At 61.8% G+C, this 17,307-nt stretch overlaps 1 protein-coding gene across 3 annotated transcripts; it reads right to left on the bottom strand.

Moving 5' to 3' along the window:
* Nucleotides 1-4,584: 4,584 nt before the first annotated feature.
* LOC311164868 (uncharacterized protein) lies at nucleotides 4,585-16,855 on the bottom strand. 3 transcript variants are annotated; one of them, XM_084224504.1, is made up of 8 exons: nucleotides 16,817-16,855; nucleotides 14,010-14,199; nucleotides 11,496-11,629; nucleotides 10,331-10,506; nucleotides 8,387-8,482; nucleotides 7,503-7,575; nucleotides 5,626-6,369; nucleotides 4,585-5,574 (listed from the first exon to the last, which is right to left on the bottom strand). In XM_084224504.1, the coding sequence occupies exons 2-8, from the start codon at nucleotides 14,192-14,194 to the stop codon at nucleotides 5,405-5,407; spliced, it is 1,578 nt and encodes a 525-aa protein (XP_084080630.1). In that variant the 5' UTR covers nucleotides 14,195-14,199; nucleotides 16,817-16,855; the 3' UTR covers nucleotides 4,585-5,404. The 3 variants fall into 3 exon arrangements, with proteins under 3 accessions (XP_084080630.1, XP_084080629.1, XP_084080631.1); XM_084224503.1 differs by having other exon boundaries at nucleotides 4,585-6,369; XM_084224505.1 differs by lacking the exon at nucleotides 8,387-8,482 and having other exon boundaries at nucleotides 4,585-6,369.
* Nucleotides 16,856-17,307: the final 452 nt, after the last annotated feature.

The raw sequence follows: 17,307 nt of genomic DNA, 5'->3' as shown, positions 1-17,307 counted from the left end.
AATCCATCCCGGACCCCCCCCAAATCCATTCCTGACCCCCCAAATCCATCCCGGACCTTGGAAGTCCATTCCTGACCCTCTAAATCCATTCCAGACTTTTGGGAATCCATTCCTGACCCCCCGAATCCATCTCGGACCTTCGGGTGACCCCCCCCCCTCCCCCCCCAGGGTCGGGACCCCTCCGGTGTCATCGCGGGGGGACCAAAAAGGGGCAAAATCTCCCCAAAATGTCCCTGGGGACCCCTCCCCCCCCAGTAAAGCCCCTCCCCCTCCGTGCCCGCTGCCCGTGCCATCTCTGCCCCTCCCCCCCCCAAAAAAACCCCCCGGGATTTTGGGGCGGGGGGCGCGGCCGGGGGTGGGGGATGGGCACAGCGCCAAAACCCCCGCGCTCCCCTCCCCCACCCCCCGCAACGGAGCCGGGGCGGGTTTGGGAGGGGGAGGGGAAGTGGGGGATGGGTGAGGGGGGGGTCTCCCCTCCCCCCCTCCCCCTCCCCTTTTTGCCTTCCCCTCCCCCCGCAGCCCCCGGGGGTTGAACTTCCTGGGTCAGCGCCGCCGCCGCCGCCGCCGCCGCCTCCATTGTCCGGGAGCGGCCGCGGCGGCGCCGGGAGCGGGGGCGGCCCCGGGGGTCGCGGGACCCCCCCCGGGCCCGATCGGCGCTGGGGGAGGGGCGGCGATGTCCCCGAAACGCGCCCGGGGTGGGGGAGGGGCGGGGGGAGGGAACGGGGGGGGAGGGGGCCGGGTGACCCCGCAGGGGGGGGAGGGGCAGGGGCAGGGAGGGGGGAGGGGCGGGGGGGGGAGGAGGAGGAAGGAGAGGGCGGCGGTGAGGAGGGGGGCGGGGGGCGCCGAGCACCCCAACATCTGCGTGGAGTGCGGGCAGAGCTTCGCCCGCAGCGCCGCGCTGGCCCGGCACCGCCAGAGTGACCACCCGAGTGACCACTGCCCGAGTGACCACGGCACTGACCACCGGAGTGACCACCCGAGTGACCACCGGAGTGACCACGGCCAGAGTGACCACCGCCAGAGTGACCACAGCTGGAGTGACCACCGCCAGAGTGACCATCGGAGTGACCGCCAGAGTGACCACCGGAGTGACCACCGGAGTGACCACCGGAGTGACCACTGCCCGAGTGACCACAGCACTGACCGCCAGAGTGACCACGGCACTGACCGCCGGAGTGACCACTGCCCGAGTGACCACTGCCCGAGTGACCAGCGGAGTGACCACGGCTCCAGGCACCGCGCTGACCACCAGAGTGACCACCCGAGTGACCACAGCCGGAGTGACCACTGCCCGAGTGACCACCGCCAGAGTGACCACCGCCAGAGTGACCACAGCCAGAGTGACCACGGCACTGACCGCCCGAGTGACCACTGGAGTGACCGCAGCTCCAGGCACTTTGCTGACCACCAGAGTGACCACTGGAGTGACCACGGCACTGAACACCCGAGTGACCACCAGAGTGACCACGGCTCCAGACACCGCGCTGACCACCAGAGTGACCGCCCGAGTGACCACAGCACTGACCACAGCTCGAGTGACCACGGCACTGACCGCAGCTCAAGTGACCACGGCACTGACCGCCGCTCCGGACACCGCGCTGACCACAGCAGCGCTCAGCCCGGCCGCTCCAGACAGACGGACATCGGTCACAGTCAGCAGGACGGCTCAGGACACAGGAGTGACCACAGCAGTGCTCAGCAGGATGGTTCTGGACACAGGAGTGACCACAGCTCCGGACAGAGCAGTGACCACAGCAGCGGTCAGCGGGGTGGCTCCAGACAGGCGGATGTCAGGAATGGTCAGCGGGGTGGCCACAGACACAGGAGTGACCACGGCAGTGGACGGAGGAGTGACCACAGCAGCGGTCAGCGAGGCGGCTCCAGGCAGAGGAGTGACCATGGCAGTGGTCAGCAGGACCTTGGGAGTGGTCAGCGGGGTGGCTCCGGACAGCCGGACATTGACGGCGATGACCAACGAGGCGCCCCCGGCAGCGGCCGGCGGCGCGGCAGCGATGACCGCCCAGGTGACCACCCAGGTGACCGCCCAGGTGACCCCCCAGATGACCAGTCCGACCCGCAGCCCCTCCCCGATGACCCCTCCGCTGACCAGTGTCCACTCCCGTGTCCGGACTGCGGCCAAACCTCCCTGAGCTCCCACCTGCAGCGGCACCGCCGCGGTCACTCTCCGGCCACACTGACCGACCCCTCCCGCGGTCGTGGTCACTCTCCGGCCACGCTGACCAAGCCCTGCCATGGCCACGGTCACTCTCCGGCCGCGCTGACCAAGCCGTGCAGTGCCCGTGGTCACTCTCCGGCCACACTGACCGCCTCGTGCAGCGGTCACTCTCCGGCTGTGCTGACCGAGCCATGCCGCAGCTGTGGTCACTCTCCGGCCACGCTGACCGAGCCGTGCTGCGGTCACTCTCCAGCCTCGCTGACCGCCCCGGACCGTCGCTCTCCGGCCACACTGACCACCCTGGACCGTCACTCTCCAGCCGCGCTGACCGACCCCTCCCGCGGTTGTGGTCACTCTCCGGCCACTCTGACCGAGCCCCGCCATGGCCGTGGTCACTCTCCGGCTGCGCTGACCGCTCCATGCCGTGGTCACTCTTTGGCCACGCTGACCGACCCCTCCCGCGGTTGTGGTCACTCTCCGGCCGCGCTGACCAAGCCCTGCCATGGCCGCGGTCACTCTCCGGCCTCGCTGACCGCCCCGGACCGTCGCTCTCCGGCCACACTGACCACCCTGGACCGTCACTCTCCGGCCGCGCTGACCGAGCCCCGCCGTGCCCGTGGTCACTCTCCGGCCACACTGACCGCCCCGGACCGTCGCTCTCCGGCCGCGCTGACCGCCCCGTGCAGCGGTCACTCTCCGGCCGCGCTGACCGCCCCGTCCCGCCCCAGAGCGCACCGGGCCAAGCCCCGGCGGCGCCGCGGCAGCCCCGGGCAGGGCCGGCCCGCCCCGCTGGGCGTCCCCAACACGTGCGGGGAGTGCTGGCAGAGCTTCAGCCAGAGCTCGGACCTGGTGAAGCACCTGCGCATCCACACGGGCGAGAAGCCGTACGCCTGCGGGCACTGCGGGAAGCGCTTCAACGTCAGCTCCAACCTGATCCGCCACCGCCGCATCCACACCGGCGAGCGCCCCTACGGCTGCGGCGACTGCGGCAAGAGCTTCACCGACAAGTCCACGCTGACCCAGCACCGGCGCACGCACACCGGGGAGCGGCCCTACGCCTGCGGGCTCTGCGGGAAGAGCTTCAGCCGCAGCTCGCACCACAAGCGGCACCAGCGCACGCACGGCGGGGGCGCGGCGGGGCTGCCGCCGGTCTGGGGCTTCCCCGGCCAGGCCTGCTGAGGGCGATGGAGCGGGGATTAAAGGAAGATTTGGAATAATTGGGGGTTTTTTGGGGTTTTTTTGGTGTTGTCGGAGTTGCAGTGTCTTGATTCCAGTCTTGGTCCCGACCCCCGTCCCAATCCCAGCCCAAATCCCATCCCAGTCTTGGTTTCAGTCCAGTTCTGATCCCAGTCCCAATCTTGGTCCCATCATCTTGATCCCAGTCCCAATCTCAATCCCAGTCCCAATCCCAGCCCAAGTCCCAGCCCAAATCCCGATCCCAGTCCTGATCCTAGTCCCAGTCCCAGTTCTGATCCCAGTCCCAATCTTGGTCCCATCATCTTGATCCCAGTCCCAGTCTCAATCCCAGCCCAAGTCCCAGCCCAAATCCCGATCCCAGTCCTGATCCCAATCCCAGTCCCAATCCCAGTCCCAGCCCTGACCCAGACTGGGAGCACTGGGGGCGCGGCGGGGCTGCCGCCGGTCTGGGGCTTCCCCGGCCAGGCCTGCTGAGGGCGATGGAGCCGGGATTAAAGGAAGATTTGGAATATTTGGGGGTTTTGGGGGTTTTTTGGGGTTTGGGGGTCGCAGTTGCAGCATCTTGATCCCAGTCCCAATTCCAGTCTTGGTCCCAATCCCAGCCCAAATCCCGATCCCAGTCCTGATCTTGATCCCAATCCCAGTTCAGATCCCAGTTCTGGTCCCAATCCCAGCCCCAATCCCAGTTCTATCCCAGTTCCATCCCAGTTCAGATCTCAGTTCCATCCCAATCCCAGTTCAGATCCCTGCCCAAATCCCAATCCCAGTACCATCTCATCCCAGTCCCAGTTCCAATCCCAATCCCAGTTCCATCCCAATCCCAGTCCCATCCCAGTTCAGATCTCAGTCCCAGTTCCATCCCAATCCCAGTTCAGATCCCTGCCCAAATCCCAATCCCTGCCCAAATCCCAATCCCAGTCCCAATCCAATCCCAATCCCAATCCCAATCCCAGTTCAGATCCCTGCCCAAATCCCAATCCCTACCCAAATCCCAATCCCAGTTCCATCCCAATCCCAGTCCCATCCCAGTTCAGATCTCAGTCCCAGTTCCATCCCAATCCCAATCCCAGTTCAGATCCCAGCCCAACCCCCAGCACCCCCAAATCAGAGCCCCTCCCCCAAGGATTCCCCCTTTGATGACATCATCCCTGCCCCGATGACGTCACAGTGATGTCACAGCACCCCACAATTTGGGGGGGGATTTTGGGGGGGTTTATTAAAAGCTGGGGGGGCCCCGAGCGGGGCCGGGAGGGAAATTTGGCAAAATCCGCGCCCCTCCCCCCCCCAAATAAATACACAGCATCGAGGGGGCGGGGCTTGGCTGCAGCAGCCAATCAGCACCGGCCACACCCGGCCACACCCAGCCACGCCCTGGCCGTGGGTCACAGCCTCGTCCTGCTGTGGGGCACCCCGGGGTCACCCCGGGGTCACTCCGGACCCACTCGGGGTCACTCCAGGCCACACTTGGGGGTCACTTTGGGCCCCACTCAGGGGTCAGTTTGTCCCCACTCGGGGGTCAGTTTGTCCCCACTCAGGGGTCAGTTTGTCCCCACTTGGGGGTCAGTTTGTCCCCACTTAGGGGTCAGTTTGTCCCTATTTAGGGATCAGGCCAGGCTCCACTTGGGGGTCAGTCCCTACCCCACTTAGGGGTCAGTTTGTCCCCACTCAGGGGTCAGTTTGTCCCCACTTGGGGGTCAGTTGTGGCCTCAGTTGAGGGTCAGTCCCTGCCCCACTTGTGGGTCAGTTTGTCCCCACTTAGGGGTCAGTTTGTCCCCACTTAGGGGTCAGTTTGTCCCCACTTAGGGGTCAGTTTGTCCTCCCTCAGGGGTCAGTTTGTCCCCACTTGGGGGTCAGGCCAGGCTCCACTTGTGGGTCAGTTTGTCCCCACTCAGGGGTCAGTTTGTCCCCACTCAGGGGTCAGTCCCTGCCCCACTCTGGGGTCAGTTTGTCCTCCCTCAGGGGTCAGTTTGTCCCCCCTTGTGGGTCAGTTTGTCCCCACTCGGGGGTCAGTCCGTGCCCCCCTGCCAGGGGTCACTGCGGGGTCCCCCCGTGGGGCACCGTGGGGCACTGGGGGTCACTCTGGGGGTCACTCTGGGGGTCACTCTGGGGGTCACTCTGGCTCACTGCCGGACACTGGGGGTCACCCCAGGGCTCTGTGGGGCGCTGGGGGTCGCTCTGGGTGGCCGTGGGGTCACTCTGGGGGTCACTCCAGGGGTCATTCAGGGCCATGGGGCTGTGGTGGTCACTCTGCGTGGCCGTGGGGCTGCCGTGGTCACTCCGTGGGTCACTCCAGTGGTCACTCTGTGGGTCACTCCATGGGTCACTCGGGGGGTCACTCTGGGCCGTGGGGCTGTGTTGGTCACTCTGATGGTCACTGCAGTGGTCATCCTTTGGGTCACTCCGTGGGTCACTCTGGGCCGTGGGGCTGTGTTGGTCACTCCGGTGGTCACTCCGCGAGTCACCCTGGTGGTCACTCTGTGGGTCACTCCAGTGGTCACTCTGGGGGTCACCCCTTGGGTCACCCCATGGGTCACTCCGGGCCGTGGGGCTGTGTTGGTCACCCCGTTGGTCACTCGGGTGGTCACTCAGGTGGTCACTCCGATGGTCCCCCTGGTGGTCACTCTGTTGGTCACTCTGTTGGTCACTCTGTTGGTCCCCCCGGTGGTCACTCTGTGGGTCACTCTGATGGTCACCCCGTGGGTCACTCCGATGGTCACTCCGGTGGTCATTCCGTTGGTCACCCCGGTGGTCACTCTGATGGTCACTCTGTTGGTCCCCATGGTGGTCACTCTGATGGTCACTCTGTTGGTCACTCTGATGGTCACTCTGGTGGTCACTCTGGTGGTCACTCGGCGTGGCCGGCGGCCGCAGCTCGGCCGACAGGGCCTCGAAGGCGTCCAGCATGGCGGCGCGGACGCGCTCGGTCAGCGCGGGGACGTCGGCCGGGCCCAGCCCCCGCGTGGGCAGCGGGGGCAGCACCTGGATCACGCACTGCCCTGGGGGAGGGGCAAAGGGCTGATGGACAGACGGACACACGGACAGACAGACAGACGGACAGACCCACAGCCCAGCCCCCGCGTGGGCAGGGGGGGCAGCACCTGGATCACGCACTGCCCTGGGGGAGGGGCAAAGGGCTGATGGACACACGGACACACGGACAGACGGACACACGGACAGACAGACCCCAGACCCACGGACACACAGACAGACACACGGCCGGGCCCAGCCCCCGCGTGGGCAGGGGGGGCAGCACCTGGATCACGCACTGCCCTGGGGGAGGGGCAAAGGGCTGATGGACAGACGGACAGACAGACAGACCCACAGACAGACCCACAGACACACGGACAGACACACAGCCCAGCCCCCGCGTGGGCAGCGGCGGCAGCACCTGGATCACGCACTGCCCTGGGGGAGGGGAGGGGGCTGAGCCATGGACGGACAGACGGACAGACACACGGACAGACCCCAGCCCCACACATGGCCCCCAGCCCCATTTGCAGCCCCCAGCCCCACACCCAGCCCCACACCCAGCCCCACACCCAGTCCCCAGCCCCACACGTCCCTCATCGGGGGTGAAGCGGCGCTCCCGTTTGCTGTAGAAGCCCCCAGCCCCATTTGAAGCCCCCAGCCCCACAGGCAGCCCCCAGCCCCATTTGCAGCCCCCAGCCCCACAGGCAGCCCCACAGGTCCCTCACCGGGGGTGAAGCGGCGCTCCCGTTTGCTGTAGAAGCCCCCAGCCCCACAGGCAGCCCCCAGCCCCACAGGCAGCCCCCAGCCCCATTTGCAGCCCCCAGCCCCACAGGCAGCCCCACAGGTCCCTCACCGGGGGTGAAGCGGCGCTCCCGTTTGCTGTAGAAGCCCCCAGCCCCACAGGACGCCCCCAGCCCCACACCCAGCCCCACAGGAAGCCCCCAGCCCCACACGTGGCCCCCAGCCCCATTTGCAGCCCCCAGCCCCACAGGCAGCCCCACAGGAAGCCCCCAGCCCCACACGTGGCCCCCAGCCCCATTTGCAGCCCCCAGCCCCACAGCCAGCCCCACAGGTCCCTCACCGGGGGTGAAGCGCCGCTCCCGTTTGCTGTAGAAGCCCCCAGCCCCACATGCAGCCCCCAGCCCCACAGGTCCCTCACCGGGGGTAAAGCGCCGCTCCCGTTTGCTGTAGAAGTGCTGGTAGGACGAGATGACGATGGGGACCACGGGCACCTGTGGGGCAGGATGGGCTCGGGGGGGCTGCTCCTGCCCCACAGCTGCCCCACAACCGCCCCATAACCACCCTGTAACTGCCCCACAACCACCCTATAACCACCCCATAACCACACCACAACTGCCCTATAACCACCCTATAACTGCCCCATAACTGCCCCATGATCACCCTATAACTGCCCCATAACTGCCCCATGATCACCCTATAACTGCCCCATAACTGCCCTATAGCCACTGTATAACTGCCCCATAACCACACCATAACTGCCCTATACCCACCCCATAACCCCCATAGCCACTCATAACCCCCCCCAGCCCCCATATCCACCCTATAACACCCCATAGCACCCCACAATCACCCCATAGCCCCCCATAACCACCCCATAGAGCCCCATAACCACCCCATAACCACCCCATAGAGCCCCATAACCACCCCATAACCACCCCATAGTGCCCCATAACCATCCCATACCCACCCCATAGAGCCCCATAACCACCCCATAACCACCCCATAGAGCCCCAAAACCACCCCATAGTGCCCCATAGTGCCCCATAACCACCCCCTAGTGCCCCATACCTGCCCCACAGTGCCCCACACCCCCCAGGTGTGCCCCAGGTGTACCTGTGCCTGCACGGCCAGGTGGAAGGCGCCGCGTTTGAAGGGCAGCATGGAGCCGCTGTGGCTGTGCGTGCCCCATAACCGCCCCATAACTGCCCCATAGCGCCCCATAACTGCCCCATAGCGCCCCACACCCCCCAGGTGTGCCCCCCACACCCCCCAGGTGTGCCCCCAGGTGTGCCCCAGGTGTACCTGTGCCTGCACGGCCAGGTGGAAGGCGCCGCGTTTGAAGGGCAGCATGGAGCCGCTGTGGTTGCGCGTGCCCTCGGGGAACACCCACACCCGCACCTGTGGGGCACGGCCGGCTGTGGGGCTGCCCCAGAGCCGCCCCATAGCACCCCATAACTGCCCCATAGACACCCCATAACTGCCCCACAATTGCCCCACAGCCACCCCATAACTGCCCCATAACCATCCCACAACCACCCCATAGCCACCCCATAACTGCCCCACAACTGCCCCACAGCCACCCCATAACTGCCCCATAGCACCCCATAACCAACCCATACTGACCCACAGCACCCCATAAGCACCCTATAGTGCCCCATAACCCCCCCATAACCACCCCACAGCGCCCCATAATCCCCCCATAATGACCCATAACCACCCCATAGCGCCCCATAACCACCCCACAGCGCCCCATAATCCCCCCATAATGACCCATAACCACCCCATAGCACCCCATAACCCCCCCATAGCCCCCCATAACCACCCCATAATGACCCATAACCCCCCATAGCACCCCATAAAGCCCCATAACCCCCCCATAATGACCCATAACCACCCCATAGCCCCCCATAACCACCCCATAGCGCCCCATAACCACCTCATAGCCCCCCATAACCCCCCATAATGACCCATAACCCCCCATAGCGCCCCATAACCACCCCATAGCGCCCCATAACCGCCCCATAGCGCCCCATAGCGCCCCATAACCGCCCCATAGCGCCCCATAACCACCCCATAGCACCCCATAACCACCCCATAACACCCCATAACCACCCCATAACCGCCCCATAGCATCCCATAACCACCCCATAACCACCCCAGACTGACGTCCTGGCTGAGCATGGTGTGGGCGGCCTCGGCCATGACGCTGATGGCAGCCCCGGCTCTGCCAGCCCCATAGCGCCCCATAACACCCCATAGTGCCCCATAACACCCCATAACCACCCCATAACGCCCCATAACCACCCCATAGCCCCCCCATAACCCCCCCAGACTGACGTCCTGGCTGAGCATGGTGTGGGCAGCCTCGGCCATGACGCTGATGGCAGCCCTGGCTCTGCCAGCCCCATAGCGCCCCATAACCACCCCATAACACCCCATAACCGCCCCATAACCACCCCATAACACCCCATAGTGCCCCATAACCGCCCCATAACACCCCATAGCGCCCCATAGCGCCCCATAACACCCCATAACCGCCCCATAACCACCCCATAACCACCCCATAACCACCCCATAATACCCCATAGCGCCCCATAACCACCCCATAACCGCCCCATAACCCCCCCAGACTGACGTCCTGGCTGAGCATGGTGTGGGCAGCCTCGGCCATGACGCTGATGGCAGCCCTGGCTCTGCCAGCCCCATAGCGCCCCATAACCACCCCATAGCGCCCCATAACACCCCATAGCGCCCCATAACCACCCCATAACCACCCCAGACTGACGTCCTGGCTGAGCATGGTGTGGGCAGCCTTGGCCATGACGCTGATGGCAGCCCTGGCTCTGCCAGCCCCATAGCGCCCCATAACCACCCCATAGCGCCCCATAACCGCCCCATAACCACCCCACAGCGCCCCATAACCACCCCATAACACCCCATAACCCCCCCACAGCCCCCCAGACTGACGTCCTGGCTGAGCATGGTGTGGGCGGCCTCGGCCATGACGCTGATGGCAGCCCTGGCTCTGCCAGCCCCATAGCGCCCCATAACCACCCCATAGCGCCCCATAACCGCCCCATAACACCCCATAGCGCCCCATAACCACCCCAGACTGACGTCCTGGCTGAGCATGGTGTGGGCAGCCTCGGCCATGACGCTGATGGCAGCCCTGGCTCTGCCAGCCCCATAGTGCCCCATAACCACCCCATAACACCCCATAGCGCCCCATAACCACCCCAGACTGACGTCCTGGCTGAGCATGGTGTGGGCAGCCTCGGCCATGACGCTGATGGCGTCGTGGGTCCTCTTGCGGTCGATGAAGATGATGCCCCCGAGCCAGCAGACGACGCCCACGGCGCCCATGTAGAGCAGTTCCCGTTTGGCGATGGGGACACAGCGGTCTGGGAGCACCTCCATCATCCCTGGGGGGTTTTATGGGGTGTGTGGGGTTATGGGGCACGTGTGGAGCACCTGTGGGGTCTGTGGGGTGCCCTACAGCTGCCCCATAGCCACCCCACAGCCCTCCATGTAGAGCAGCTGGCACTTGGCCATGGGCACGCAGCAGTCTGGGAGCACCTCCATCATCCCTGGGGGTGTGGGGCACGTGTGGGGCATGTGTGGGGTCTGTGGGGTGCCCTACAGCTGCCCCATAGCCGCCCCACAGCCCCCCATGTAGAGCAGCTCGCGCTTGGCAATGGGGACACAGCGGGATGGGAGCACCTCCATCATCCCTGGGGGGTTTTATGGGGTGTGTGGGGTAATGGGGCACATGTGGGGTGTGTGGGGCACGTTTGGGGTCTGTGGGGCTGAGGGGAGTTTGGGGCTCTATGGGGCAGCCACTGCTCAGGGATCTGTGGGGTCAGGAATCTATGGGGCAGCCCCATACCCAGCAGGTCCAGGGAGCTCTGGTGGTTGCTGACCACCACGTAGGGCTGGCAATGGTCACTCAGTGGGGTCAGGGCTCTATAGGATCAGGATCTATGGGGTCAGGGCTCTATGGGGCAGGATCTATGGGGTCAGGGCTCAGTGGGGCAGGATCTATGGGTCAGGATCTATGGGGCAGGCCGTACCCAGCAGGTCCAGGGAGCTCTGGTGGTTGCTGACCACCACGTAGGGCTGGCAATGGGTCAGTGTGTGGGGTCAGGGCTCTGTAGGATCAGGATCTGTGGGGATCTATGGGGTCAGGGCTCTATGGGGATCTATGGGGCAGGATCTATGGGGCAGGATGTGTGGGGCAGCCCCATACCCAGCAGGTCCAGGGAGCTCTGGTGGTTGCTGACCACCACGTAGGGCTGGCAATGGTCACTCTGTGGGGTCAGGGCTCTATAGGATCAGGATCTGTGGGATCTATGGGGTCAGGGCTCAGTGGGGCAGGATCTATGGGGCAGGGATCTATGGGGCAGCCCCATACCCAGCAGGTCCAGGGAGCTCTGGTGGTTGCTGACCACCACGTAGGGCTGCCGTGGGGGGAAGTGCTGCGCCCCCCGCACCACCATGCGGATCCCGTAGAGCCTCTTGACGTGCTGCATCAGCCCCCGGATGATCCTGCGGGCACACGGGGGGCTCAGCCCCACAGCGCCCCACAGCGCCCCACAGACACCCCAAAATACCCCACATCCCCCACAGCCACCCCACAGAAACCCCAAATACCCCACAGCCACCCCAAAATACCCCACAGCCACCCCACATCGCCCCACAGACACCCCACAGCCACCCCACATCGCCCCACAGACACCCCAAAATACCCCAGAGCCGCCCCACATCGCCCCACAGACACCCCACATCCCCCACAGACACCCCACAGAAACCCCAAATCCCCCAGAGCCACCCCATAGAAACCCCAAATCCCCCACAGAAACCCCAAATGCCCCACGGCCACCCTACATCCCCCAGAGCCACCAAAAAATCCCCCACAGTGACCCCAGATTGCCCCAGAGCCACCCCACAGAAACCCCAAATCCCCCATAACCACCCCATGGGTCTGTTACTGCCCCACAGGAACCCCAAATCCATCATAAACCACCCCAAATTCCCCCAGAATCACCCCACAGAAACCCCAAATACCCCATAACCACCCCATGGGTCTCTTACGGCCCCACAGAAACCCCAAATCCCCTATAATCACCCCAAGTCACCCCATAACCATCCAATAACCACTCAAATCCCCCCATAACTGACCCAAATCCCCCAGAACTGACCCAAATCCCCCCAGAACTGACCCAAATCACCCCAGAACTGACCCAAATCACCCCACATCCCCCATAACTGACCCAAATCCCCCCATAACTGACCCAAATCCCCCCAGAACTGACCCAAATCACCCCAGAACTGACCCAAATCACCCCACATCCCCCATAACTGACCCAAATCACCCCAAATCCCCCATAACTGCCCCAAATCCCCCCATAACTGACCCAGATCACCCCAAATCCCCCATAACTGACCCAAATCCCCCCAGAACTGACCCAAATCCCCCCAGAACTGACCCAAATCACCCCAAATCCCCCATAACTGACCCCAAATCCCCCCATAACTGACCCAAATCCCCCCAGAACTGACCCAAATCCCTCCAGAACTGACCCAAATCCCCCCAGAACTGACCCAAATCCCCCCAGAACTGACCCAAATCACCCCAAATCCCCCATAACTGACCCAAATCACCCCAAATCCCCCCATAACTGACCCAAATCCCCCATAACTGACCCAAATCCCCCCAAATCCCCCCATAACTGACCCAAATCACCCCAAATCCCCCAGAACTGACCCAAATCCCCCCCGAAATCCCCCCAAAATGCCCCCTCACTTCATGTTCTCCACGTCCCTGCCCCTCAGAGCACACAGGGGGATGGCCAGCAGGGCCAGCAGCAGGATCCAGCCGTTGTAGAAGCCCCAAATCCCCCAGAGATCACCCCAAATCCCCCCAGAACTGACCCAAATCACCCCAAATCCCTCCATAACTGATCCAAATCCCCCCAGAACTGACCCAAATCACCCCAAATCCCCCATAACTGACCCAAATCACCCCATAACTGACCCAAATCCCCCCAGAACTGACCCAAATCACCCCAAATCCCCCCATAACTGATCCAAATCCCCCCATAACTGACCCAAATCACCCCAAATCCCCCATAACTGACCCAAATCCCCCCATAACTGACCCAGATCACCCCAAATCCCCCCAGAACTGACCCAAATCCCCCAGAACTGACCCAAATCCCCCCAGAACTGACCCAAATCACCCCAAATCCCCCATAACTGACCCAAATCCCCCCAGAACTGACCCAAATCCCCCCAGAACTGACCCAAATCACCCCAAATCCCCCATAACTGACCCAAATCCCCCCATAACTGACCCAAATCACCCCAAATCCCCCATAACTGACCCAAATCACCCCAAATCCCCCATAACTGACCCAAATCCCCCCATAACTGACCTAAATCACCCCAAATCCCCCATAACTGACCCAAATCCCCCATAACTGACCCAAATCCCCCCAAATCCCCCCATAACTGACCCAAATCACCCCAAACCCCCCCATAACTGACCCAAAACCCCCCGAAATCCCCCCAAAATGCCCCCTCACTTCATGTTCTCCACATCCCTGCCCCTCAGAGCACACAGGGGGATGGCCAGCAGGGCCAGCAGCAGGATCCAGCCGTTGTAGAAGCCCCAAATCCCCCCGAGATCACCCCAAATCCCCCATAACTGACCCAAATCCCCCTGAAATCCCCCCAAAATGCCCCCTCACTTCATGTTCTCCACATCTCTTCCTCTCAGAGCACACAGGGGGATGGCCAGCAGGGCCAGCAGCAGGATCCAGCCGTTGTAGAAGCCCCAAATCCCCCCAAGATCACCCCAAATCACCCCAAATCCCCCCATAACTGACCCAAATCCCCCCAGAATCCCCCCAAAATGCCCCCTCACTTCATGTTCTCCACGTCCCTGCCCCTCAGAGCACACAGGGGGATGGCCAGCAGGGCCAGCAGCAGGATCCAGCCGTTGTAGAAGCCCATCTTGCAGAAGAAGCGGAAGGAGCCGCAGCGCTCGTAGAGCAGCGGCAGCAGCAGCAGCGCCAGGGCCAGCGCCGCCGTGCCCACCGTCACCTCCATGGCTCCTGGGGACCAAAAAAGAGCAGATTTAACCTAAAATCATCTTGGGGGATCCTGAATTGTCTCCTCTGAGGAGCCTGGGGTCAGGCACCCTGAAAATCTTGGAGATTTGGGGGCAGAAATGCCAAAAACCCTGTGAAAAAACTCAAATTTTCTCCCCACCGATGCCTCCATGGCACCTGGGGTACCCAAAAAATCCCAAATTTAACCTAAAATGATTTAGGGGAATCCTGAATTGTCAGGCACCCCAAAGATCTGAGGGATTTGGGGGCAGAAATGCCAAAAACCCCGTGAAAAAACTCAAATTTTCTCCCTACCGACGCCTCCAGGGTGTCTGAGGACCCAAAAAAATCCAAATTTAACCTAAAATCATCTTGGGAGATCCTGAATTGTCTCCTCTGGGGGGCCTGTGGTCAGGCACCCCAAAGATCTGAGGGATTTGGGGGCAGAAATGCCAAAAAAACCCCGTGAAAAAACACAAATCTGCCCCAAAATTTCATTTTGGGACCTTAAATTGGCTCCCAGGATCCTCATCTGGGGTCAGGGAGCACAAAAAAACCCCAAAAACTCCAAATTTTCTCTGAAATGACATTTGGAAATGTTAAATTGTTCCCACTGTGGGAAATGGGGGTCAAGGATCCCAAAAAACCTCGAATTTAGCCGAAAATTACATTTGGAGACCCCTAAATCATCCCCTCAGCACCCCCTGATTTCCACCTCCCCAAAATTCCCCTCAGGACCCCCCAAAATTCCCTCAATACGCCCAAATTTTTCCCAAAATCCCCTCAGGACTCCCCCCAGATCCCCCAAATCCCCCATTTCCACCCCAAAATCGCTTCAGGACTCCCAAAATCCCCTCACAGCCCCAAAAATCTCCAATATTCACTCCCAAATCCCCTCAGAACCCCCAAAATCTCCAATTTTTACCTCAATTTTCCCATTTCCACTCCCAAATCCCCTCAGAACCCCCAAAATCTCCAATTTTTACCTCAAATTCCCCTCAGAACCCCCAAAATCTCCAATTTTTACCTCAAATTCCCCTCAGAACCCCCAAAATCCCCCATTTTCACCTCAAATTCCCCATTTCCACTCCCAAATCCCCTCAGAACCCCCAAAATCTCCAATTTTTACCTCAAATTCCCCTCAGGACCCCCAAAATCTCCAATTTTTACCTCAAATTCCCCTCAGAACCCCCAAAATCTCCAACTTTTACCTCAAATTCCCCTCAGAACCTCCAAAATCTCCAATTTTCACCCCCAAATCCCCTCAGAACCCCCAAAATCTCCAATTTTTACCTCAGATTCCCCTCAGAACCCCCAAAATCTTCAGTTTTTACCTCAAATTCCCCTCAGGACCCCCAAAATCTCTAACTTTTACCTCAAATTCCCCTCAGAACCCCCAAAATCTCCCATTTTCACCTCAAATTCCCCATTTCCACTCCCAAATCCCCTCAGAATCCCTAAAATCTCCAATTTTCACCTCAAATTCCCCTCAGAATCCCTAAAATCCCCTCAGGATCCCCCGAATCCCCCCCAAATCCCCTCAGAACACCCCAAAATTCCTCAGCACCCCCAAATTCCCGCCAAAATTCCCCAAATTCCTCCATTTCCACCCCAAAATCCCCTCAGAACAGCCCCAAAATCCCTAAAATTCCCCTTTTCCACCCCCGAATTCCCTCAGGACCCCCAAGATCCCCTCAGGATCCCCCGAATCCCCCATTTTCACCCCAAATTCCCCATTTCCACCCCAAAATCCCCTCAGGACACTCCAAAATCCCTCAAATCCCCTCAGGTTCCCCAAAATCCCCTCAGTACCCCCAAAATCCCCTCAGGATCCTCAAATCCCCTCAGAACCCCCGAAATCCCCTCAGGACCCCCAAGATCCCCTCAGGATCCCCCGAATCCCCCATTTTCACCCCAAATTCCCCATTTTCACCTCAAATTTCCCATTTTCACCCCAAAATCCCCTCAGAACTCCCTGAAATCCCCTCAGGACCCCCAAAATCCCCTCAGGACTTCCCGAATCCCCCATTTTCACCCCAAATTCCCCATTTCCACCCCAAAATCCCCTCAGAACGCCCCAAAATCGCTCCAATCCCCTCAGGCTCCCCAAAATCCCCTCAGGATCCTCAAAATCCCCTCAAAAGCCCCAAAATCCCCTCAGAATCCCCCGAATCCCCCATTTTCACCCCAAATTCCCCATTTCCAACCTTAAATCCTCTCAAAACACCCCAAAATCCGTCAAATCCCCTCAGGTTCCCCAAAATCCCCTCAGGACCCCCAAATTCCCCTCAGGAACCCCCAGATCCCCTCAGGATCCCCCGAATCCCCCATTTCCACCCCAAATTCCCCATTTCCACCCCAAAATCCCCTCAGAACACCCCAAAATCCCTCAAATCCCCTCAGGCTCCCCAAATTTCCCTCACGGGCCCCACCCCGGCCCCGCCCTCCCCTCAGGGCTCGGCCGGGCCCAACCGGGCGGGACCGGGCGGGGCATCCCCGGCCCGGAAAGGGCTTCGAGCCCTCCCCAGGGCCTGCGGGACCCCCGAGGAGCCCCGGGGATCCCTCGGGAGCCCCAAAATCCCCTCAGGACCCCCCGGATCCCCTCAGGCCCCGCCGGTACCGGGAGGGGCGGCGGCTGCGGCGGCGGCGCGGGCCCGTCCCGCCGCCGGAAAACACGTCGCTGATTGACAGCGCGCTCGGCCAATCACCGCCTGAAACAGCGCGTCTGGCCCCGCCTCCTCGCTCTGCGTGGTTGCCGCGGTAACGGAGAGGCGGGAAATTGCGGCGTCGCCACGGCGACGCGGTTACGCGGCTCTGATTGGGTAAAAGGCTGCTTGTCAGACGAGGTAACCAATCAGCGCGCAGCGCCCCGACAACCAATAGGAAGCGCTTCTTAGGGGGCGGGTTTTCTCAGTCTTCCACCAATAGCAGCGCGACAACTTGATTGGCAGGTTCAGGGGCCAATAGGGAGGGAGCAGGGTGTGTGAGGGGAAGGGGAAGATGGCGGCAGCCAGCAGAGTCCGTGAGGGGTTTTGGGGAATTTATGAAGATTTTGGAGATTGTGAGGGACTTGGACCCCCAAAAAAAAAAGATTTAAGAGGGTTCAGAAAC

This window comes from Fringilla coelebs (genome assembly GCF_963513975.1).
Source record: "Fringilla coelebs genome assembly, chromosome: 39".
Lineage (NCBI taxonomy): Eukaryota > Metazoa > Chordata > Aves > Passeriformes > Fringillidae > Fringilla > Fringilla coelebs.
The sequence above is the reverse complement of the archived record's forward strand: the minus strand, read 5'-3'. Positions and strand labels throughout refer to the sequence as shown.

Coding starts and splice junctions, on each gene's coding strand:
- LOC311164868 (XM_084224503.1), bottom strand. CDS start 14,194: ATGGAGGTGACGGTGGGCACGGCGGCGCTGGCCCTGGCGCTGCTGCTG. Junction 11,630..14,009: donor AGGGACGTGGAGAACATGAA/GTGAGGGGGCAT, acceptor GTGTGCCCGCAG/GATCATCCGGGGGCTGATGC. Junction 8,483..10,330: donor ACACCATGCTCAGCCAGGAC/GTCAGTCTGGGG, acceptor CGTGCCCCACAG/GTGCGGGTGTGGGTGTTCCC.